The sequence below is a fragment of the Equus asinus genome, chromosome X (genome assembly GCF_041296235.1).
Source record: "Equus asinus isolate D_3611 breed Donkey chromosome X, EquAss-T2T_v2, whole genome shotgun sequence".
NCBI lineage: Eukaryota > Metazoa > Chordata > Mammalia > Perissodactyla > Equidae > Equus > Equus asinus.
In genome coordinates, this window is record NC_091820.1 from 10,253,828 (window position 1) to 10,277,915 (window position 24,088).

The 24,088-nt window shown below is 45.4% G+C and overlaps 1 protein-coding gene across 6 annotated transcripts in view; it reads right to left on the reverse strand.

Annotated features, from left to right (window-relative positions):
• GPM6B (glycoprotein M6B) overlaps positions 1-24,088 on the reverse strand; it is a 152,112-nt gene that overhangs the window by 6,074 nt on the left and 121,950 nt on the right. For all 6 annotated transcript variants that reach the window (XM_070502438.1, XM_044764432.2, XM_014857682.3 and 3 more), the window contains 4 exons: positions 10,978-11,164; positions 9,004-9,160; positions 2,694-2,865; positions 118-191 (listed from right to left, as the gene is read on the reverse strand). In XM_070502438.1, the coding sequence (XP_070358539.1) occupies positions 118-191; positions 2,694-2,865; positions 9,004-9,160; positions 10,978-11,164 (590 nt within the window). The remainder of the gene's footprint in view (positions 1-117; positions 192-2,693; positions 2,866-9,003; positions 9,161-10,977; positions 11,165-24,088) is intronic.

The following is a 24,088-nucleotide window of genomic DNA, read 5'->3' on the forward strand; positions in this document are numbered from 1 at the left end:
AGAGCTTTCCTTACTAGCATTTTAGCCCTTTCTCCTGCTCTTTCTACCCAGGAGAACCCTTTTTCTCAGCCTAATTTGGGAAGTGATCCTCTGGCCCTCGGACCTGAGGGGTTTTACCTCATTGGTGTTGCAGATGTTCTCCAGGGCGGAGCCACAGATTTTTCCTGGGAAGGCATTCCAAGGAATGATACCTGCCAAGTGAATCCCAGTAGAATGTCAGTTTCTAGTAGAGACTACAGTGACTCGTGCTCTCAACTGTCCTCACCACTTTAGGTGTCGATTACAGTGCCATCATACACTGCAGTCTTCATCAACAATTGCCCTATCTGCCCTTGGCACAACAAAATTGTTTGAATAAATAGTAAGCCCTATGTGGACAGTAGGGCAAGAGCCAAGTCAACTAGTCCACAGCCTAATGGACATTTTTTCACTAAAAATTATGCTTCGTTTAGTTGAGCTGATATTTGTGAAAATTGATCTTCTTCATAAACTCACTGTAGGGAGGACCTAGCCTTGAACCATAAACTACAGGATGACCCCTGCCCCGTGCTGAGGTCAAATTGAATTTCATGGTCCGTGGCCTTGCTACCCAAGCTTTTTGTTAGTGGGTCTGCCATGAGCTAAGTTCCGAAATTGAAAGTCTACACTCAGAAAGTTTCATGGCAATTTGACAGAGAAATTTGTTTATGTAATTTGGATTTTTTATGTCTTTGCTTTTATATTCATTTTTGTTGTGTTTTACAAATCTATTGGAAATACTTTTAGATTGAAAATCCAATTAGAAATCTGAAAAAGAAGAAGAACTCCGTCCTTCACCACAGACCGTAGTGCCAGCATGGTCTGTGGTGTCTCACTGTAACCCTGACCCCCTTTCTCCAGTGACATCGTCCATTGGGCTGCTGATCTTTTCCCCACTAATGCGTAGGTGTGTGCTTAAAAATTAAACACAGCTCGGGGCTGGCCCCGTGGCCGACTGGTTAAGTTTGTGCGCTCGGCTGCAGGTGGCCCAGTGTTTTGTTGGTTTGAATCCTGGGTACAGACATGACGCTGCTCATCAAGCCACACTGAGGCGGCGTCCCACGTGCCACAACTAGAAGGACCTACAACGAAGAATATACAACTGTGTACGGGGGTCTTTGAGGAGAAAGAGGAAAAAAATAAAATCTTTAAAAAAAGAAAAAAAAATTAAACACAGCTCAAATTACATTTCTCTCAGGAGGTAAGGAAGGAGGATTAAAAAAATTCCTTATTCCTTCCATCCTTGTCATGGGCCAAGAGTAAATCTTTATGCTTCAGAAAAATGGGAAATGACAAGTCCCCAAATTGTCAGTGAAACCTAGCGGTTTCAAATCAGAACTTAAAAAGTAGTGAAAATATTTAAAAATAGGGAAGTGATGTACATTTAGACATATTTACAGATACTTTAAAAATCAACTTCAGGCTGTTTTTCAATCCATCATAAAGAACAGTGTGGTCGAGCCTTGGTCTTTATGAGCAGCGATTGGTCCCATGGGCAGATTTAGGTGCATTTCGTATTATGTTGTAAGATAAGATGTTAAGGATAAGCCACACAGGAAAAACAAGAAGAAAAATGAAATAGTCATCTCTCTCCAGAAAAGCTCTGAAAGAACAGTAATTTCCTCTTCAATTTTAATGAAAGGGTCTCCCCCCCAACCTTGTTGTTTCTGCCAAGAACAGGATTTCCTGCTATCCCGGCTAAAAGCACTAATTAAACTCCTTGCTTAGGATGCTGCCTTCTCTCGTGCAGCAGGGAAGGCGAGTCTCAAATTAATTGACAGGGGGAGCAATGGTCCCTGCTGTGGTTTGTCAACATGAACCAACCTTAGCTGCCTACTGTGAGGATCCCATTCATTAGAAAATGTTTGACCAGGTTTCCAACAGCCGGCTCCTATAGAGTACATTCTGATGGCTTTGTGTCTAGATTCTATGTTGTTTTTCAGTATAGATGAAATTTAAGCAACTGGTCGTTTAAAAGAGACCTGATTTGAAGAGTTGGATGAGCAAATTAATTGGATTGTACAGTGCATGCAATATTTTGGACAGAAAGTTGGATAGTTCAAAACTGAAAAGAAATTAAAGAAAACATATGTCATAATTTTATAGTGGATATCCAGAAGTTTTTTTTGATTGAATTGTATTATAAAGTAGCTTTGAATTATAAAAAGTCTTTTTCACTACATACTTAACTTGAAAATATAACTTTTTTTTTTGAGATTGGTACCTGAGCTAACATCTGTTGCCAATCTTCCTTTTTTTTTCCCTTCTTCTCTCCAAAGCCCCCCAGTACATAGTTGTATATTCTAGTTGTGAGTGCCTCTGGTTGTGCTGTGTGGGATGCCGCCTCAGCATGGCCTAATGAGCGGTGCCATGTCAGCGCCCAGGATCCGAACTGGTGAAACCCTGGGCCGCCGAAGCAAAGCGCCTGAATTTAACCACTCGGCCACGGGGCCAGCCCCAAAATATAACAATTTTGAATGATGCCTTTTAGCAACTAAGAGCCTGAGTGATGTTTCCAGAACATGGAGCATATTGAGGGAAAGAGTACATATTATTCCAATAGAAGAATGTATGAAGCAGATCATGACAATTAAAAAGATGCCCACGTAATACTTAAGGTCCAGAGGTAGGCACAAGAGGTTAGAAGTTAATCGGGGGGAATTAAAAGGAAGTACCGTATTGCCGGATATCCACGCAGATCTGCTCCACACCAGCTGTCCCGTTGGTCTGGGGTGACTTGATGACTTCACAAGTTGACCATATGTTGTAGAACATAAACACAGGCACCGCAGAGAAACCAAACACGCCCAGCCAGGCCACTCCTAGTACGTAGGTGAGGAAGACGAACTAAGCGCAAGACGAGAGGAAGAGAGAATCGTCACTGAAACAGGCAAGGCGCATCCCCTGGGAAGAATGATTGTGTGTTTCTGGCCCGATACCGAACTTGTGGGATGCATTTAGAGCACTGCCTGGGCCACGGTAGTGCCAAGGGAGGGGAGAACTGAGGGCTGGTATCTGGGGTAGAGTTGTCATGCTCTCCAGAACTATAGTGAAGTCACTTCCGGGACTTTTCAGGTCCCTCTCTTAACAAGGACATGAAACCCCAAGAGGTGATCTCCCTTGTCCAAAGTCACAGAGCTAATTAGTGACAGGGCCTCCCACGTGGTGCTCTTTCTAAACATTAGTTCTAAGAACTCAGAGCATGGTACCATGGGATAGTGTCTGGATGCTTTTATAGGCCACTGAATTATAACTGCATATTTATCAAAAATTACCTTTATTTTACATAATAGGTAGTATAATAGCAATTGCTACAGGAAGCCCTTTCTCAAAAGGAACTTCCCTAGTTTTGTGATCCTGTGAAATTACTAAAAGCATTAGATGTTTGAAACTTGATTACAAGTTTAAAATAGCCTTGAACATAAGCTTAATGAACAGTGTATCAGATAAAATTCTCATTTCCCTCTTGGTTTTTTTGTCTTTAAGATTCACAGCAGCTCTGCAAGCAAAGCAATGGCTTAGGGAAAAATCTTCATCGCCTTCACCCACACGTTGCCATAGGCGATCTCAGGAAGAATATAATCATATTGCTTTACTTTCTTCATAACCTTCTGCCTTCACTACCAATTTTCACTTTGAAAGGCTGCTTCAAAAACTTTGTGGTATTTCTATTTTCAGAATGTGCACCCACAGAGTGTGTGGGCGAGGGTTTGGAATTCTCGTTTGGCTTTTATTTTTTTAAGCTGATCCTGAAGACCTGGAGATTCAATCTGACTTTCCACACTGCAGTTGGACGAGGTCGGCCTGGGGGTCAGGCTCAGACAGGCTGTCTCCTGTTGGTCGACCCAGGAAACTGCAGAAACAAGTTATTTTTTCTTTTATTTCAAGGATATTTAAACTTTCGGAAGTATTTGCATTTCTAAAAATATTCAAAGCAGCAGATTTGAGCAGTTTCACACCCTCTTCCTCTTCCAGTGCTTATGGATGGGCTGCTCCAGACTAAGGTTCCTTTTTCTTACCCTTCAAAAGAAAACTGTACTTTCTAATAATACCACAAAGACTTGAAAATGGGCTGGTGGTTCTTTGCTTGGTGAGCCTTCCCTTCCTGCAGTGGTAAGGGCTCCACTTCTCCAAAGTGCCCAGTGGAGAGAGCCCAGTTGGGGGCCATTCCTATCATGGAGGCCTCAAGCATTCAGAATTGCTGCCTCAGCACTCGGGCAGGTGCTTCCTCTGAAGGACCAGTGATGGCAAGGCCTTCCTGTGAACGAGGATCAGCTTCGCCATCCCTGGTGGGCAGAGCTCATTTCTCTTCCTCGCCTCATACAACTTCCTGTCGTGAGCATGGTGCTTCAGCTGTCATCAGCCTTCCCCTGTCACCTAGATCTTCCTAACATGCTCCAAGGTAGGTCCCTTCAATGATCCCCTGGAATGTATCAACAAAACCATAGTGTTCAAGGCATGGGCACCAGGAAGAGGAATGAAGACAGCCCAGGTCCTCTGCATAAGTGGCTTTTCAACGGATTAGAACAGATCTTTTCTCAAAGTCCAACATATATGCAGATAAACCTGGGCTGTGCTGGTTGGGGGCAGTTCTTCCTGCTTGGCATGGTGGTACAAAAGCCCCCACGCGCACCAGCACCCTCCTCCATGAGAACAGCTCCAAACACAGGCCCACGTGGTCACCCATACCTCTCTGGGCGAAGACGCACAGCCTCCAGCACAAGCTCCTTGTACTCTCTACTGTCCCTGGTATGTTAACGCTTGTTAGGAAGTAAACTGAGGCACATTAAAATTTCTGAGAAATGTGAAGATGTGTCTGAGCATACATCCATTTGAATGGGAACGCGGATAGGAGGCTCTTATAGAGCAGACACAGAAGCAAAGCAAGGAGATGATTGGATTGGCTGTAGCTTACGCAGTTGCCTTATCTGGGAGACTGGTTGGCTTTCGGTGAGGGGGGAGTGCTCAGGTTTCATGTTCTCAGATTCCAGCGCATGGGCTCTGGCTCAGGTTTCGGTTTGCTTAGGTAGGCTGCCAAGGCCTGAGAGCCACCTCCAGCCACGGCCTCCCTGTGTAATGACTTGAACTCGTCAAAGGTCAAATGAATACTTTCAGTATCCAGAATGTTAAACATCAGGCAGTTGCCAATTTAATACTATGCCCTGGCAGAAACTGGACCCTTTTATTCTTAAAACCTGAGGGGTTGGGGGCCGGCCTGCTGGCACAGTGGTCAAGTTCGCACATTCTGCTTCCGCTGCCTGGGGTTCGCCGGTTTGGATCCCGGGTGTGGACATGGCACCACTTATCAAGCCATGCTGTGGCAGGCATCCCACATATAAAGTAGAGGAAGATGGGCACGGATGTGAGCTCAGGGCTAATCTTCCTAAACAAAAAACCCCAAAAACCTGAGGGGTAGAAGTGAGGGGGGAAAGCTGCCATTTTAAAGCTGCCAGGAGTTTAGGTAGGGTTTTTCCCCACTTTTTGTTGCTATTTTCTCTCAGCTCCCTACAGTCATGCCATTTCCTCTTTTTTTTTTTTTTTTTTTTACAGTTGCCTCCTTCCCCCCAAAAGTAACCATTTCCCTGACTTGTATAGTAGTTACTTCATATTTTTTCTAAACAACACCTTTATCAGGATAGAATTTACTCCAGGGAGTTTTAAATTCATTCACTCCCTTGTTCTGTGAACTTCACCTTAAAAAGCCAAAGTGAAAGGAGAATCCTATTTGGGATTTGGAATTGGAGAGGTTCGAATCAACAAAGAATGGGATCGCTCAGCAGGTGAGTGGCGGCTTCCATCGCTGGCGGCAGTTTCTTTCAGGAATGTGGTTTTCTGAATAACACTCGCTGAGGAGACTATTTGTCTCAGGGAGACTCTTTGTCCCCAGGAGACTGTTTGTCCCTGGAGACTGTGTGTGCACGCGTTCCTGTTCTGAAGTCCCACAAACGCTGTCACTGCACTGAACTTAAATGTTGGTACAGGGCCCCTCCTAGTTTATCATGTTTGGATGGACCGCTCCCTGGGGATGGAGGGTCTCCTGGGCGGGGTGGATCTGGGTGGAACACAAAGTTGGGGCCAGACATGCTGAAAGGCACCGCTGAGGTGAAAGAACAACAGGGCACAGGCAGGGCCCAGGAGGGACAGAGGAGCAGGACCCTAGGTGGGGCCAGCCCTGTCAACTCCAGCAGGAGTGGTTTCTGCATTGGCATCTCCTTGTCGCAGCCCCCTGGCCTCAGTAACACTCTGTTACATTTACAGCCTCGTCTTAGCCATGCTGTGGGACTGGCCCAGCCTGGGTGTGACACAGGAGGGAGCATCGGCCTGAGGGCACAGTAGCTCAGGTTGGTGGGAAGCAGCCTGGTGGAGAGCAGAGGCTGGGCAGAACCAGCAGGGCTGGCTGCGGGGCAGGTCCCTCTGCAGGATCAGGGCAATGTGTTGGACTGAACAAGAAATTTCCAGAGATCACAGTGGGAGAGACTTAAGCCCTAGGCAGCACTTGCTGTAGCCTGTAGGATGTCAGGCTCAGCTGACTGTGAGGTGGGCATTCATGGGAACAACGACAGAGATAAGACTCAAGCTTCCATCAAATTCTCCGGACCCTTTGGGGGCATCTCCTTGGCCACTTTCTTCTTCCTTGCACCCCCTGACATTCCTTACCTGTCTGGCTGTTCCTCCCTTAGGTCCTCACGAAGGCTCCTTTCCTTTGGCCTACCCAGTAGACAGTGGTGTGGCCCAGTGCCCTCTCCCTCCCCAAACCTCGGCGTGAACTTATTCATGCCCGCCACTCTTCCATGGACAACTCTCAGGCAGCCCCAGCCCAGTGTTCCCAGAAACCCCAGCCCAAGTCTCTCAGCGACGCTCCCGATAACCCCACCTGGCTAGCGGCGGGCACATCCAGCCCCGATACTAACATGGGAGCGGGATCTCCATCCTCCCCCACCCACCCAAATGGCAGGCAGCCTTCACACACAGCGAGCCAGAGACTAGACACTCATTCCCTCCTCTTGTGCTCACTCTCATATGCCAATCCTGGAGGCCACCTGGCCCGCAGTCTTTGAATCTGTCCCCTCTTCTCTACTCCACTGCCGGAGCCTAGTTCAGAACTCTGCCATCGCTCACCAGGAGCCTTGCGATCACCTCTAGCTAACCTCTCCTCCTTCCCTCCAATCCATGCTCCACACCACTCGGAGATCACTGTCCCACGTGCATGATCATATCAGTCCTGCTCAGCTTTGTCTTCTGATTTTACTCCTAGCCTGGGACTCAAGGTCTTTCCTGATCTGGTCCCTGTCACCCGCCGCCTCCAGCCCCAAGCAGCGTCATTTCCATCCTCCTTCGCTAGACCCTACCCTTCCAGCCGGCGCACACCACTGCTTCCCTGGAGTGCCTCCCTCTTTTCTGGGCCCCTCTGCCCTGGTCATGCTGGGTCCTCTTCCCCAATTGCGCGTGGGGCAAGTTCCTCCCCTCCAGCCTGCGGCCAAGCCCTCCCTGATTCTGCTACCCTCCCCGTGCCCACCGCCTTTTGCACAGATCTCTGACTGCAGTTTCCAGGCTATTAACGAAGGACTCAGAAACTTAGCAGGAACTAAGGGCCAGACAGAGAAGCAGCAGAGGCAGCGCATTTCAGCAGTTTCCCTAGGACCGGAGCGTCCCTCCTGGGGTGAGCAGCTACCAGCGATGAGTCTACCCAGGGAAGGATTGCACCTACTTCAATGCACCCTGCGTCACAGACCCTCCGGAGCAGGCTCGCAGCTGGTCGCCACACTCTGCGTGCCATCTTGGAGGAGGATTTTTATGAACACTAGGCTCTCCGGCTGTTTGAAGGCAGACTCTGTCCTCTCTCCACCAGGAGCAGAAGGCTCCGTCAGTGCCCGGCCTGCTCAGGGCGTGCCAATGCTTTCAGCAGCCAGCTGGGGCTCTGCCTCAGTGCGGGTGCTTCCCCGGCTCCCAAACTCTTGCCTTTACGCCTGACCTCTCTTTCAACGCCAGACCAACACAGCCAGCTGCCTGGGAGGCATTTTGACGTGAATATGCCATTACAACTCCAATTCAACCTGCCCCAAATCAAGCTCATAAATGCCTCTCTCCTCCTAGCCTCTCAGCTCACACTGAGTTTCCTTTTGTTATGCAGCACCTCCTAACCCTGTCTCTCAATGACCTCTTTTTAAAGCTTTGTCCTCCTGTGACCAGAGGTCAGCAAACGTCTGCAAAAGGCCAGACAGGGAACAGTTTAGGCTCTGCGGGCCACATACGGTCTCTTGCAACTACATAGCTGTGCCGTTACAGCGTGAAAGCAGCCACCGACAACACGTCACCGAGTGGATGTGGCAGGGTGCAATAAAACTACTTATGGTCATCAAAACTTGAGTTTCATATAATTTGCATGTATCATAAGATGTTATTCATTTGTTTCTTTCCCCTAACAATTTAAAGCTATAAAGCCATTCTCAGCTTATTAGCTGTCCAGAAACAGGTTGTGGGCCTGATTTGGCCCAAGAGCTGGAGTTTGCTAACCCCTGTCTTTAGACTACCAGATTCTGGAGGACAGGAGCCTGTGTTTTAATCTTTGTACCCCCAGTGACTAGCAAAGTCTCCACGTATGTGCTTAGTAGAAAAAGTGCTTGGTAAATACTTCCAGAAGGATTTTCATAGTACACAGTACATGTCAGTCTTTATGGCTACGATCCATATTCAAAGACAAATGAAGGGGAGCACAGACAATATGAAAGTGGCCTTTCCCAGTTGAAAAATCTTCAATACCCCTGTTACCTGTACGTTGATAAGGGAAATGTTTGATTTAATACTACAAGCCATAGATTTTAATCTATTATCAATATGTTGAAGATTTTTTCATATTCCTAATCTAAATCGGTAAGAACAATATTTGTGTCATGGACCCCATCCACTCTCAGTTAGCTCGTAGCTTCTACCAAATACAAAGGAATACAGAGAGGTTGTATATCAGACAATCAGATTCGCACTCACCATGCCACTGATGCATCGGCCACAGGCGGTGGTTTTAAACTCCCCGTGCAGTTCTTTCACTGCACTTGTGGTGTAAAAGCCTTCTGCCAACAGAATGATCCCGTACAAGAAGAAGAAGGAGGCAATTCCATAGATGACATACTGCATCAGCTGTATCCTAGGAAAAGGAAGAAGAGATCCTGAAAAGTTAAATTCACTGCGTGGTAAACAGACAACGTTTTCAGCCTCTGGAGGGAGGACGTGAGAGTGATGTTCCTGTGACATCTCCCACCCAGCTGATGGCTCCAGTGGGCTCATGGGGCATTCCAGGCAGGCATTCCTGCCCACACCACCGCAGCCTAGGCCTTTCTTCCGAGGTGGGCCCACTGTGGAGGTGGACAACCTTCCCCGACAAGGCAGAAGGTTCCTTTCCTTCCTTGACAAGGTCAAGGGCAGGGGCCCAGTTGTAAGCTTTTAATACTTACTCAAGTTCTGTGCTGCGAGGGCTAGAATCTTCATTTTGCATATAAGTAAACACAGGCTTTGAGGAGTTAAGTTACTTGTCCAAGGATACACAGTTAGTGATAGAGCCAGCATTTGACCTCTGCTCCAATGGACATGTTCCTTCCGCCATGTCAAAATGCCTCCCAAGCAGGCCTAGTGGTTCATGTTACTCTGAGAGAACCCCTAAGTAAGCACTCGGGCCTTCTTCAAGGAGTGACTTGGGCAGATGTTTTTTGCATTGAGATTCTCACTATACAAGTGATAATATGTCAAGTAGGTTTAAGATACAAAAAGTTAATTCAGAACTAACTTTGTCTTCTGAAAGCCGACAGACCCAGATGACTGTTCCTCAACCTTTGGCTGCCCATTGGAACCACGTGGGGAGCTTTAGAGAATACTAGTACCTGGGTCCTATCCCCGGAGACTGTGACTTAATCAGCCTTGGGTCAAACACGGGCATGAGGATTTTTTCAAGATTCCGGGAAGCTGAGAGCCACTTATCAAGATCAGTAGCTAATTAAACCAACACACCTTTCCCAGGTTCAGTGGTGGCAAATATTTCTTGGTCTTCTTTGTACATAGCTGGCACTCAATGAGTGCCTTGTCCTGCTTGATCCTCCTTACAACCTCCCCCACCCTTGCTCATTTCTTTGGATGTCATTTATGAACAGATAAAAAAGAATAAAACTCCTGAAGGACTCTTTCCACATGATTCCATTATTGTTCCATAAAAATTCATTCATGCCTTTTTCAGTCTGATAGAAAAATTTCTTACAATCACAAGATACCTAAACACTGTGAAACTTTGGGAGTCAAGGAAAGAATCAGAAAACACTGAAAGAAATGGAGAAAGGGGGAAATATATAAAGGAAATGAATACATTGCTGCTGAGCTTGCACAGTTATGAGAATCTATGCATGGGAGGTGTTGAGGCTCCACTGAGGACCATTCCCGAATGGGAGAGCAGAGATTTTGGGCTAAATCCCCAAAACTTTCCCTTTTCTACATCGGAGGATACCCTGGGATTTGTTCTTCCGCCTGATGAATTAATGTCCAAGTGCTGCTCCTGTAGACTTAGAGTTGGGGTAAGTCCTCAACAGGGCTCCTGTCATTCCAGGGATGGTCATTTCCCGTGAGAACTGTGGAGGGCATCTGTTACTTGGGAACCATGATAACTCGCTCTGGCGTGATGACTGGCAACATCAACCTATCACCTTGCCACAGTCCCCCACACCCATGGCTACCGTGTGCGGAGGGTCCTATGTGTGCATCTTGCCGTTCCCAGGTGAGATCCCACCCCCGGGGGCCAAACACCCACTGCATTCTTGGCCCGTTCTTTTTCCTTCTCTCGTGGACCTGTTTCTATCTGCATACAGTGAGCTTTAACGAAAAGCAACAGTTTTCTGCCAGCAGAACACACTGTAGTCTTTTTGAAAACGTCATGGGGTGGTTGCACTTTAAATACATTTTTAAAGGGAAGCAGGTACTTACACCTCGCTCAGCAAGGCATGGTCACTTGTGTTGGTGGAGAAGTGTTGCTCGAGAATCGCCACGGTCCCAGCGAGAGCCACATGCCCACAGCCACAGAACAAGGCAACCCCGGAGAAGCAGAGGATGGTGGCCACCAGAGAGGCATAGGGAACTCCTCCCAGACACTTGATGCAGCATTCAAAGCAGCCTGGACCCAAAGGAGAGAAAATGCAGCTGTTAGAAGCAAGACACCTCTGGTCTCCACCACCACCACACATCAGCAGAGAAGGCTCTACTTTTCCATCTTCCCTCTCATGCTCTATGGTTAATAGCGCCACATCCCAAGGGCCAGTGGGGTAGCTGCCATCATCGCGCATTCTGTGGGTGAGGATGCTGGGGCTCCGAGAGGGAACATAGCTTAATTTGCTCTGGGTGAGTGGCAGAGCAGCCGACTGACAAATAGTTACAGAGTAAGTCACAATTCTAGAGCTTCCTGATTGACCCGGGGTGGGGAAATGGGACCCCCGCTCAAGTCATGATAAGGAGCAATCATTCCACTAACAAAGTCAAAAGAGAGGACAGCAGTGAAGCCGCAGTTCCATGAAAAAAAGCGACCGTCAAGTTCCCCCAACCTCAGCCTTCTGGGGTTTCAAGTACCTCTATTTCTGCAGCAGCCAATGGCTTTCCCCGAGCCTTTGACCTCCTGGGCAACCAGAAGAATCAAATACAGTAATTATACTGCTGCTGTGATCAGAAAAAAATCAACATGATCATTTTGGAAAGGTGATGGGTATTTTGGGCCCTAAAAGTACAAAGTCACCAAGATCCACTCAAGTGAGTCCACTCAAGTTTCATTCAATACCAGAAATTACCCCTCAACTTTTTAATAACAATGTACTCCCAGCTCAGGCAGCACGAGCAGTTTATTCATAGTCCTCCTCCTGCTCCCCGGCTTCCATCTGCCCTCTTTCCCGACACACATGTTCAGAGTAAGGACCCAGAACTGGTGGGTGACATTTAAGTACTTGAAGAGGGAAAAGGAACAGAAGAAAAAAAAAAGACAAAATGAGCATCCATGAAGTGAAATGAAGGAGAGAGAGCCACAATTCACTCTTCATCTTGAGAAGAATAAGAGTTGTATTCAATTTTTTAAAATAATCTTTTACTTGAGATATCCATAAAGAACTTCCCAAGGGGCAGAGCTGGGTGACATTTTCAGTTTGGAGACACTCATGTTTCAGTAGAACAGTGCTGGCCTCGGGATAATGTCAGTACCTCTCCTGACCTCCCATCCCTGTTTATAGTATCCAGACCCTTAAGTAAATGGCTCGTCAGGGAAATTGAACTCTGAATGCATTATGGTGTTTAGCTGCAATCAAGAGCAGTTCATTACTTTGAGGCAAGCACATTAAGCCAGCTAAATTTCTCTCCCCTAAATGGTCTTTACAGTAGACAGGGAATGAGTACCCAGCATAAAACACTAGAGATAGGCTTTCCCATTTTGACGAGCATCTCGTTCTAAACGAGCATTTGCTTAAACCTACCACAAAAGGTGACTGCAAACCCTCACTACCAGATTTCTCTTTAGTTCCCTGGAAAATAAAAAATGTCAAAGCTTCATAAGAAAGTTTCCTTCCTTTTATTTCAATAGATGACCAGCTGTTTTCATGAAGACCAACCTCCCTGAAATGGATTTATGAAACTACATAAAATGGGAATCCGTGCACAATACAGCTGAAGTTCCCTAGCAAGTCAGTACCTTACAGAGCATTGGACACTTGAGACATGTGAACAAGGATGATAGAGTTCAATCTTATTTTGTCATATGACTTTCTGGAGGCTGAGGTGAGAAGAATTCAACTAAAAGTCCATATTCTCTCCAGGCTCCCAAACCAAGAAAAACCAAAATCCCCAGCCTCGTTGTATCCCATTATATAAAGAGAAAATAGACCTGTGTGTGTTGTATCATTCACAATCTCCCCCATTCTCAGTCTCTGTGATGATGTTAGGAACAAGATGATTGCCTGCTTCCTTGGCTAACAAAGTTATACCTGGTCCTTACTGGACAGAGATGTGTGGCCTTTGAGACTGGGCTGTCCAATATGATAGCCACTAGCACATGGGGCTATTTAAATTATTTAAAGTTAAACAAAAATTCAGTTCCTCAGTTGCACTAGCCACATTTCACATGCTCAATAGCCACCTGTGCTAATGGCTATAGAACATTCTATCATCTCAGAACACTGCTTTGAGAGATATATTTTGACTTGCCACATATTTGATTTTCTTTAACACGAGCTGGGTTCTGAGTTTTACTTTAGAGTTCATTAATTCAGTACTTTTTGAAGACCTACTGGGTGCTAAGCACTATGCTTGGCACTAGGGATACAAATATGAAATAAGACATCTTCTTTGCCTTCAAGGAGATCAATCTAATGCTGCAGGCAGACAAGTAACATAATTATTATAGTACAGCGTGATGAGGGCCAAGATATAGACTGCTATAGAGTCAGTGGATGGCGGGTGGGGAAGAAGGGGAGAGAGGACAGGAGGGAATATAATTCACATTGGAGAGGGGAAAGGAAAGGCTTTCCACAGAAAGACCTAGTACGCAGAATACACAAACAGCTGACATGGGAATATTGATATATAATCTGATAAAATGCTCATTTCGGAATATTTTTCTTATGTATATATTTTAATAAACCCACATGCCTTCTCATCATCTGGAGTTAGGGTTCGGTGATATGGTGTAGTGCACTTGCCCTTCAACAACAGAACTCATCCTTCCAAATCCACAGTTGCCACTTCAAAACAATCTTTCATCCAAAGGGTTATAGCATTCTGCTCCTTTCAAAGGAAGTATCACAGCTGCTCCCTGACTCAAAAAGACCAGTGGGGTTAGAAGAATGATGCCGTTCAGGCCCAAATCCACCATGAGATCAAGGCTAAAGTTCCCCTGCTATTTGTATCTTTCAAGGACTCCATATGTCCCATGCTGTGGGTCTAGTTTTATAACAGCAGGGAAAAGCAAGGACTCAAGGATTTTGGGGATCCCTTCAATGAATTAGACTCTCTCAGCAGATGCCAATGCTCTCACGTTTTCAGCAGATGATTTTACTTGTGGCTATAGGAACTCTGGCTCCTGTAGAACAGAAGGCACCATATTGGCTATTGTTGGTCCACACAAACAGATAAAACTCTTACAGACCCTGCCGGCCATTGTGAACAGAAGCTTGTGGAATACAACATGGGAAAAATTTATAGGAACCAATACAGTTGGATGCAGAGCTTAGTCTAGCTTGGTTGACCAGTTATCTGCAGGGCTCAAATTGTATGTGCGGTGGATATTCGACCACCTATTTATGGATCGTTCCCCATGGTACCTTCTATGTCAGTCTAGAAGCTCTCTCTATTCACACCGTGTAAGATATCTTTGAACACTGGGTAGTTTGGTCATATGCCACACACTTGTCCCAGAGAAAACAAAGCTGCTACAAAAAGTAACAAAAATCTAAAGATATTTTCTAAGTATGGATATCAGTACTGTTAGTGCCCTCACATTAATAGCATTCCTGACTCGAAAAACACGTAGGTAGGTATGTGGCAGAGGTGGTGGTGGAGGCCATGTGACGATGTGTGTTCAGGCTGGCCTCATAGGTGTGCAACCTGTGCAGTCTCATGGGGCTCTGTGCTTGGTTTACTGCTCTGCTATCGCCATCTTGAAATTCTTAATAATTTTTGAACAATTTCTGAATTTTCATTTTGCACTGGGCTTGCAAATTATGGAGCCAGTCCTGAGTGTATTTATGTGGGAGGAGGAAGGAGGGGTTCTTTTTACTTTATATATCCATAGTGCATTCTGTTTCATTTCATAGTGTTAGATAGAAATACAACCTAGAAAGGCAGACATCACCTTGCCTACCGTATCATCCTGAGTACAGCGACCATCAAACTCTATGTAAAGGGACTAGCCATGTGCTAGAATTACAACTTCCTCTTCACTCCGAAAGGGAATAGCAATTACCTACTATAGCACCCATCACAGAGTCAATGCTCAAAGTTCTCCTAAACCAGAGATGGGCAAACTAGAGCCTGTGATTTTGCAAATAAAATTTTATTGAAACACAGTTTACACCTGTTCATTTACAAATTGTGACAATTTTTGCCCTACAGTGGCAGAGTTGAGTAGCTGTGACAGAGAGCGTGTGGCTTACAAAGCCTGAAATATTTACTATTTACAGAAAAAGTTTGCAGACCCACATCCAGGCATACTGACATTCAGAGTGTGGTCCCAGGACCAGCAGCATCAGCATCATCTATGAACATATTAAAAATGCAAGTTCTTGGGTCCCACCCCAGAACAACTGAATCAGAAACTCAGAGTCGGTGGGATCAGGGGACGGACTCAGTAATCTGTGTTTTATCAAGCCCTTTGGGTGATTCTCACACAGACTCAAATTTGAGAACTGCTATCCTACAGAACCATGCAAGCTCTTCACTGTGTCAATTCCACCTGCTTTCTTTTATTACCAGCCAAATTCCACTACAATAAAAATCTAACCCCACAAAATGATTCATGGTTTCTGGCCAAGATGGAGTAACAGGGACCTAATTTATTCTCCTGCCTGAAACAACTAAACAACAGGACAAAACATATGAAACAATGGTTTTCAAGATATGAGACATCATGCTATGAAGAACCATTAACCATGGCTAATGAGTTAATTACTAAAATAAATACTCAACAGAACCAAAGAACCAACGTTAGACGACCTGTAACTCATTTTGAAGAAGCAGTCAGCATAGGTTCATCTGAAGGCCAAGCTCAGCCCTCACTCAAACAGGAGAAACTCTTCCCCATAACCCTGTGGTTGTCATCATCTGGGGTATTGGGGTCTCTTGAAGGCCTCATTTAATTGAAGCTGTCAGTTAGCCAGAGTAACAGACATGGGTGAGGATGACAGAATTGAGAGGGAAGGAGCATCTGTCCATTCACTCATTCCATTTGATTCAGTTAGTGACTACTCAATGCTCACCAAGTGTCTTTGATGCCCCAAGCACTGGGCTGGGCAATGGGGACTCGATGAGGAGCTAAGACATGCGTGGTCTAACACTCCAACAGAGTTGATGCTTATGGGGGAGATGGACATTAACCAAATGGTTTTAAGCTCAGAAGTGCTAGAAGTGCACACAATGGGGACTGATTTAGGCTTCTAGGGGGTGGCTGGGACAGCTTCTGGAGCTTAAATATGAAGAATGAACTTGAGTTAATTAGGTAAAGCGAGAGAAGGATGAGCTAAGGAGGGTGTTCCAGGAAACAGGAACAGCATCAACAAAAGCTCTGGGGTGGAAAAGATCAGGGCACTTTCTGGGGCTTGAAAGAAGCCAGAACAGAGAGTACACAGTGAGGGTGGGGCAAAGGAGGCAGGAGGGCTCTCTCAGAGCTGGATCACCGAGGGCTTGCCAGGCTGTCTTAAGGATTCTAGACTTTATCGTCAGAAGCACGTGAAGCCACTCAGCATTTGTAACCCTGGGGAACAGACTGGGGTTGTAAAAGATCACTCTAGCTGATGCGCTGGGAATAAAGCGGATGTGGAGGAGGAGGAGCTCATTGCAGTGCTTCAGGCAAAAGGTGACAGGAGCTTGGACCAAGGCAAAGGCAATGGAAGTGGAAGAAATGGATGAGTCTGGGAGATGTTTAAGATATTAACTGGGTACAACTTGGTGTGAATTTGACGGTGAAGTTGGGGATGGATCCTAAATGTCTGGCATGTATAACCAGATGGGTGTTGTGTTGTACCCTGAGCCACGGCTGACTGGAAGGAGGCCAGACTTTGAGGACAAAGAATGTTGAATTCAGTTTTAGACAGGCTGAGTTTGAGGTGATTGGATGTCATCTTAAGCGAGGATTTCTGGTAGGTGATTGGCTACGTGAGTCTGTTGGTCAGAAGAGCTAAAGTTGGGTGCTGTCAGTTTCTATTGGACAGCAATAAAAACTTTCAGAAGTCAAGAAAAGATAGACGATTTCTCAGTGGAAAGTGCTTTAGACCCTTTGCTTTGCGAAGTGTGGTCCTTGGACAAACAGCTTCAGCAGGGAGCTTGGGAGAAATGTAGATTCTTGGGCCCCACTCCCAACCGACTGAGTCAGAATCTGCATTTTAACAAGCCCCAACAAAGTGATTTGTGTGCACATGAAAGTCTGAGAAGCCCATTTCTAGTCAACAGTCCCATCTTCCCAGTCTCAGGTGTGGCGTTCTCAGTGCATTTGAAGTGCCTGCTTTTGTGTTCAACTGTGATTGGTGTTTTCTCCCTATAAGGTGGCCGCTGGGCTTGGCCATAACACTCTAGCCACTTGCAAATCAAATGACACATTTCACGGGCCGCAACGAAGAAAAACAAAATGTTCCCAAGTTGTTCAGCAGTCTTGAAACGAATACAATTAGAGTGCTTTTCCTGAGTCAAGTAAGTACCGGTAACCTCAGAATTTTTCACAAAGATGCTTTCGTGCCATTGAGGGGTCTGAGAACCCCGGGATGTAGTCATTCAAGAAAGCGGACTTATCCCTGCCCCAACCCATGGCGATGAGTGTGCCTTACAGACAAAAGAAGCAGATCTGTGACTCAGGCTGTCCCCAGTATGAGAAGTCACAGGCAAGGCTGATGCTTTTAAATATGCCAGGGCCCAGCAGAGCACCACACTGTTACAAGCTTATGCTAGCTAAGGAAGATCAATACTTTTCTTGGATACTCCTATAAAGCCACAGCTGAGTTTTCCCAAGCTTCGAACCAGCAATGACAACATTGTTTAACATGAACCAGAAAGGGCAAGGCAAGGCAATCGTTTTTTTTTTTTGATGCCTGTGATCTACTCATGTAAAAAAAAAAAAATCCACGCTAGGCCTTCTGGCACATTTACTAGTAATTCTCAACACCTCTCACCAAGCCCCAAAACTTCTGTTAGTTTAACAATGTCTTAAGCCTTCATTTAGCCGGTCTCTGTGGCTAAAGAGAATTTTAGGTTTTGAGTCACACAAAAACTCCAGTGTGCATTAAAACAGTTTAAATATAAACCACATAGTAGGGAGAAAAAATACGCAGCTATGTCTCTAACTCTCAATAGCCATTTGTCTCTAGCATCTCTAGAACCTTTTGTGCAGAACAACAGAATAAAACACGTTTTGTCCTCAGGCCTGTGGATGGCCGTTGCCATGGCTGTGAGTTCATAACGGCCCAGTGATTTGCCCCAAGTTGTCTGTGATCCTGGCTGCAGATTTAATGCTGCCTCAGAAGAAGGGCCAGCGGGAACAAGGGCTCGGATTCTTCCCCAGGGAATGAATGTCACACACACACACTCACACACCCCCGCCCTCTACGCACGGGCTTCTTTGCTACTTTACCAATTCCTAATGAGCCACGAAATTAAAGAGAAAAGGAGAAGTGACCACGGTTTACAACTTTCAAACAACCAGCAGCAGGAAAACGGAGGTGAACAGAATCTTATCTAAGAGAAGCAAAAGTGAATGTGAGCCAAGAGAGGGCTCCCTGAGTCTGAGATGGCCAGGGCTGCGCATCTCAGCAGGGGTGACTGTGGCCCCCAGGGGACATCCAGCAATGTCTGGGACATGGTGGGTTGTCACAACTAGGGGAGGGGGTGCTACTGGCTCTTGTGGGTAGAGACAAGGGATGCTAAATATCCTACAGTGCACAGGACAGCCCCACAACAATGATCCGACCCCAAATGTCAATAGTGCCAAGGTGAAGAATCCCCGAGGTAGCATAAACAAAAAGACTATACATTGTTTAGATCAGTGGTTTTCAGCTGGGGACAGTTCTGCCCCCCAGGGGACACTGGGCATGTGTGGAGACATTGTCAGTCATCACAACTTGGAGGGCGCTCCTAGCATGTGGTAGCTGGAAGCCAGGCATGCTGCTAACCCCTCCAGTGGACAAGACGGCCCACCAAGTGCGATGAGGCGCGAATGTCAGCGGTGCCAAAGGGGAGAAACCCGTTCTAAGGTTACAACGTACAATGCCAGTCTGAGACACCTGGCGTTACTGCTAAATTCTACAATTAACAACAAAAAGAACTTAACATAAACTTGACTTTGTTTAACAAATATTATAGAGAGGTTCTCAAATTTTGTCACACATTAGATTATCTGGAGGGCATTTGAAAGCTGATGCCCAGACTTCATCCCAGACCAATTAAGTCAGAATTTCTGGGGGTGGGACTCAGCAATTAGAGATTTTGCTTTAAAAAAAAAAAAAAAAGCTCCCCAGGCGATTTCAATGAGCACCTAAGTTGGAGAACAGTGTTAGAGAGCAAGGGGTCAGCAAACTCTGGCCCATGGCCAAACTCAGCTCTCCATCTGGTCTGTGAACTAAGAATGCTTTTTTACATTTATAAATGATTAAAAACAATAAACCTCAAAGAATAATAATATTTCATGACACATGAAAAGTATATGAAATTCAAATTTCTGTGTCCATAAATAAAGTTTTATTGCACCCAGCTACTCTTGTTCGTTTATGTAGTGTGTGTGGCTATCTTCAAGCTACAAAGGCAGAGTTGAGTAGTTGCCACAGAAATTTACCATCTGGCCCTTTACAGGAAAAACTGGCAGATCGCTATTAAAAGAGCAGTGGTTCTCAAACTTTAATGTGCAGATCAAGCCCCTGGGGATCTCCTTCAAATGCAGAGTCACCTGTTTAGGCAGATCTCCAGAGAGGCCTGAGCTTCTGCATTTCTTAGTGGCTCCCCGGTGATTCTGTTTTGCGAGTCCACCGGCCCCACATTGAGCCACAAGGGCAGAAAACAGGGGTCCTCAAAGGAGGGTCTGTGCAGCCCTGGGAGACCTGCGACTCTTTCAGGAGGTCTGAGAGGCCAAAACTCTTTTTGTAATGGCACTCAGATGTCATTGACTTTTTCCACTGTGCTGACATTTGCACAGGAAAACTGCTGATGGCTCAGCACGAATCAGGCAGTGGCAGCAAAGAGTACTGATCAGCAGAGCGTTCTCCCCACCCTGCCCTCACAGTCACAAACAGAAATCAAAATAAAACAATTCACTGAGAAATGGCCTCGACCCAGGAAAAAGTTATTAATTTGTTGAAATCTCAACCCCTCGACCGTTTGGAGATTCTGAGATGAAATGGGAAGGGCGCATGAAGTCCTTGTGCCATGTACCAGTCAGACGGCTGTCTAGAGAACAGTTCTTGGGTAATTGAGTTACAAGCTGAACTAGCGCCTTCTTTCGTGGAACCCCATTTTTTCTTGAAAGAATAACTGACAAGCTGTAGTTATTAAGACTTGGGTATCTGGCAGAAATTCTCTCAAAAATGATCCAAGTGAGGGGCCGGCCCAGTGGTGCAGTGGTTAAGTTCGCACGTTCCGCTTCAGTGGTCCGGGGTTCACCGGTTCAGATCCCGGGTGTGGACCTACGCACCACTTGTCAAGCCATGCTGTGGCAGGCGTCCCACATATAAAGGAGAGGAAGATGGGCACAGATGTTAGCTCAGGGCCAGTCTTCCTCAACGAAAAGAGGAGGACCGGCGGCAGAAGTTAGCTCAGGGCTAATCTTCCTCAAAAAAAAAAAAAATCAAAGTGAGCTTGTCATTTTGAAGAAAACAATTGATAGTATTTGTTGCCAATCAATTTTGGAAAACTTGCACCTGCCACAGTAAAAGTACCAGCCTCCCACTACTTACAAGACTTCTTGATGAAATTGGTGGTGATATTAACAAATGTGACTTTTTTTGATAGGTATAATGAGATGTGTCAATATTTGGAAGATCTGCACAACTCAACCAATCTTTTCCAAATGACCAATGTGTGATGTTTACAAAACCATTCTTGAATAGAGAGCCAATCAAAGTGGAAGAAAGAGCAACCAACTTTAACGGATCACAGCACAGAAAGTTCATCGATATGGTTTCAGATTCTACATTACAAACAATCTTTAAGAAACCACCACTTGTTGAATTTTGGTGTATAATCAAGGAAGAGTTCCACAAATATATGAAAAGCCCATTGAAACACTCCTCCCTTCTCCAACTCCAACTCTGTGAGAGACCGAGTTCTCTTTATGTACTTCAACCCAAACTAGATAGCCCAAGATGGCTCTGAATGAACGTAGAGGCAGACGTAAGAATCCAGCTGTCTAATATTAAGCCAGATATTAAGGAGATTTGCAAAGATGTAAAACAGTATTACTCTTCTCACTAAAGATTTATTTTGTTTTGGAAAATAGTTATCTTTCCTAAACATTATTTATGTTAACATGTAATGGGTTTATTATTGTTATTTTAAATAAATAAGTTTATTATTTAATAATTTTCTCAGTTATAATTTCTGACATAGAAAATATTTAGAGATATAACCCACATGAGCAAAAGCTTTTTAGGGTCTTCAATATTTGTAAGAATGTAGAGGGACCCAACACCCAGAAGTCTGTGAACCACCGTTACGAGGCTAAATTAAGAAGGCATCAGGAAGCCAAGCGGCAAGAGGGCTTCCTATTAAAAAGCTAAGTGAGAAATCACTTAAATGACAGATAAGTGGGTTCTCAGTTCTCTCTTGACCTTCTCAAAGTCGTTGACATAAAAGTTCAACTATATAATGCTAAGAATGCTGAAACTATTTTTAATGATATAAAGGGAACTGCTTTTCAGCAGATCCTTTTAAACGCCTGTCCTAAAATCTATTAAATAAGAAATTTTCATTCTTGTGGCATACTGTGAAAAATCTTAAAATAGATTAGCCTCTAATATTTGCAATAGGGCATGAGCAATAGAAGATAAGCAATTATGCAAAAGTAAAGATATGTTCCCATGGTGAGAATAAACAAATTCAAGAAACAGACACTTGCTAGGGTCTTCCTTTGCCTTTTGTGGGAACCGGCTTGGGTTTTCCTATAGACCATGTATGCGCTCTTAGCCTAGGAAAGTGGGGGAGCCAAGAATCAGGGAAACCGATGGTGAGTAGGGGAAGCTAGCTCTAAGTTCAGATGGCACTGATTTTAAGAGCATGGAGATCTGTAGGGTGTTCAAGAAATCTGAGAACTACCTGCAATATTAAGCTTTAGCAGCACTCAATCTCCTTAACCATCTGGGCGACAGCGTCTGTGCTTTCCTGGATTCCACTGAATTCAATGAGTGCCTGTTAAATTGCTGCTGTATGCCAGGCACCATGCAGGGGGCAGCAGGGGCTTGGTTGGCCCTGCCCGCATTGACACTTTGGAGTGGGGTGAGGGAGAGAAACACCTAAGAAATCATTGAAGTAGGATAAAAAGAGAGGTGACTCAGGGACACAGGGAGTGAGGTAAGGACAAGTCTCCTTGGTCTAGTATGGGGAGCTACAGAAAGGGTGTGTGGGTGACAGTAGTGTAGACAGGCCTTGCCTGTCTGTAGTGTCAAACAGACGAATCCCATGGTTAGGACAGATGGAAAAGCATGAGGGAAGGCGAGCGGGCCCAACGTGGGGAGAGCTCAAGGTATGGCTGAGTTTATGGAGGACACCAGGGCAGTAGCTGGGGAGAAGCTGGGGAGAAGCTGGAGAGGCAGGTGGGACCCCGCTGTGGGAGGCCCCCACGCCAGCCTGAAGCCTCGTAAGCTTCATTTTGCAGGCAGTGGGGAGAGAGGGAAGGCTTGCGAGCAGGCGAGTGACATGATCCGAGGTATGCTTTTAAGAGATTAATCTGGCGCTGCTGTGTAGGCTGGATTGGAGTGGGTGCAAACCAAACTTTTCTACTGTAGGTGGTAGCAGAATGGATCTTTCTGAGTTTTATTCAAAGGGCACAGGGCATATTCAATGAGGGCAGGAAGGATGAAAATCAGACAAAGCTTGGAGCTATTAAGCAGTAAACGTCACACAACATTTTACAGAAATGGCTTAGCGAGAAACAGTGGGAGAATTAATGTGAACAAATCTTCATAAGGGCCATTCTAGAAAATTTAAACTAATCCAGAGAGACAGAAAGCAAATCAGAAGTAGGTGAGAGGGAGGGCTTACAAAGGGACAGGGAAACTCTGGGACTGGACACGTTACCATCTTGCTTGTGGTGCTGGTTTCACGGGCACATACATATGTCAAAGCTTATCAAATAGGCCACTTTAAATATATGCAGTTTATGCATGTCAATTATACCTCAAAAATGTTTTAAAAAACCCCCTCTACTTCTTAAGTTTGATTTTTACAAAAGACATTAGTAATTTTAAAAGGTTGCAAATCCTTTTTGAAAGCTAAAGATTGGCAAGCAAAAGGCAGAAGCCACAACAACCTGGGTGGGGTGGGCTGGGGGGACATAGCCTTGTGGCTGCAGAACCTTCCGGCTCCCCCTACTTGGTGATAGGAAAGTAAAGGGGTTATCGTCACTAAGGAGAGAAGACAAGTGCTGTAAGGAGACAAAGGATGCATTTCCATTTTGAAATGTTTATACAGCTTGTGGTAGGCAGCCTCCTAAGATGCCCCCAAGGATCCCCACCTCCCGATATTCAGACCCTTGTTATCTTCATTGATGGGCTGGATCTAATCACTCGCTTTCCTGATTTGGTTTCAAAAGACTATGACTTCTGTCTTGTTAGCACTCTCTCTCTTGCTAGCATACTCTCTTACCCACTCACTTGCTGTCTCTGATGAAGCCAGCTGTCATGTCATGAGGGAGCTATGAGAAAGCCCACATGGGAAAGAATCAAGGGAAGTTCTGGGCCAACAGCTAGTGAGGGACCGAGGCCCTCAGTACAAGAGCCTGCAAGGAACTGAGTCCTGCCAACAACCACAGGAGTGAGCTGGGAAGTGGATTCTCCCACAGTTGGGCCTTCAGATGAGACTGCAACCTCGGCCAGCACTTTCGCTGCAGCCTCATTAGAGCCCAGACTCCCAACCTACAGAAACTAATACATGTTGTTGTTTCTAGCCACTAAGTTTAAGATTAATTTGTTATGCAGCAAGAGATAACTAATTCACAGCCTCAGCTCTGGCATTTGCCTACAGCTCTACAACAGAATCTTTCTGCATTTTTTTCACACACAAAGATGCAATGACAATATAAAAACATCAAGAGGAGTCTGCTTCAAATTCAATAGCACTGTCTGCTAAGGATATGGCAATTTGGTTTTGGGCATCTTGATAG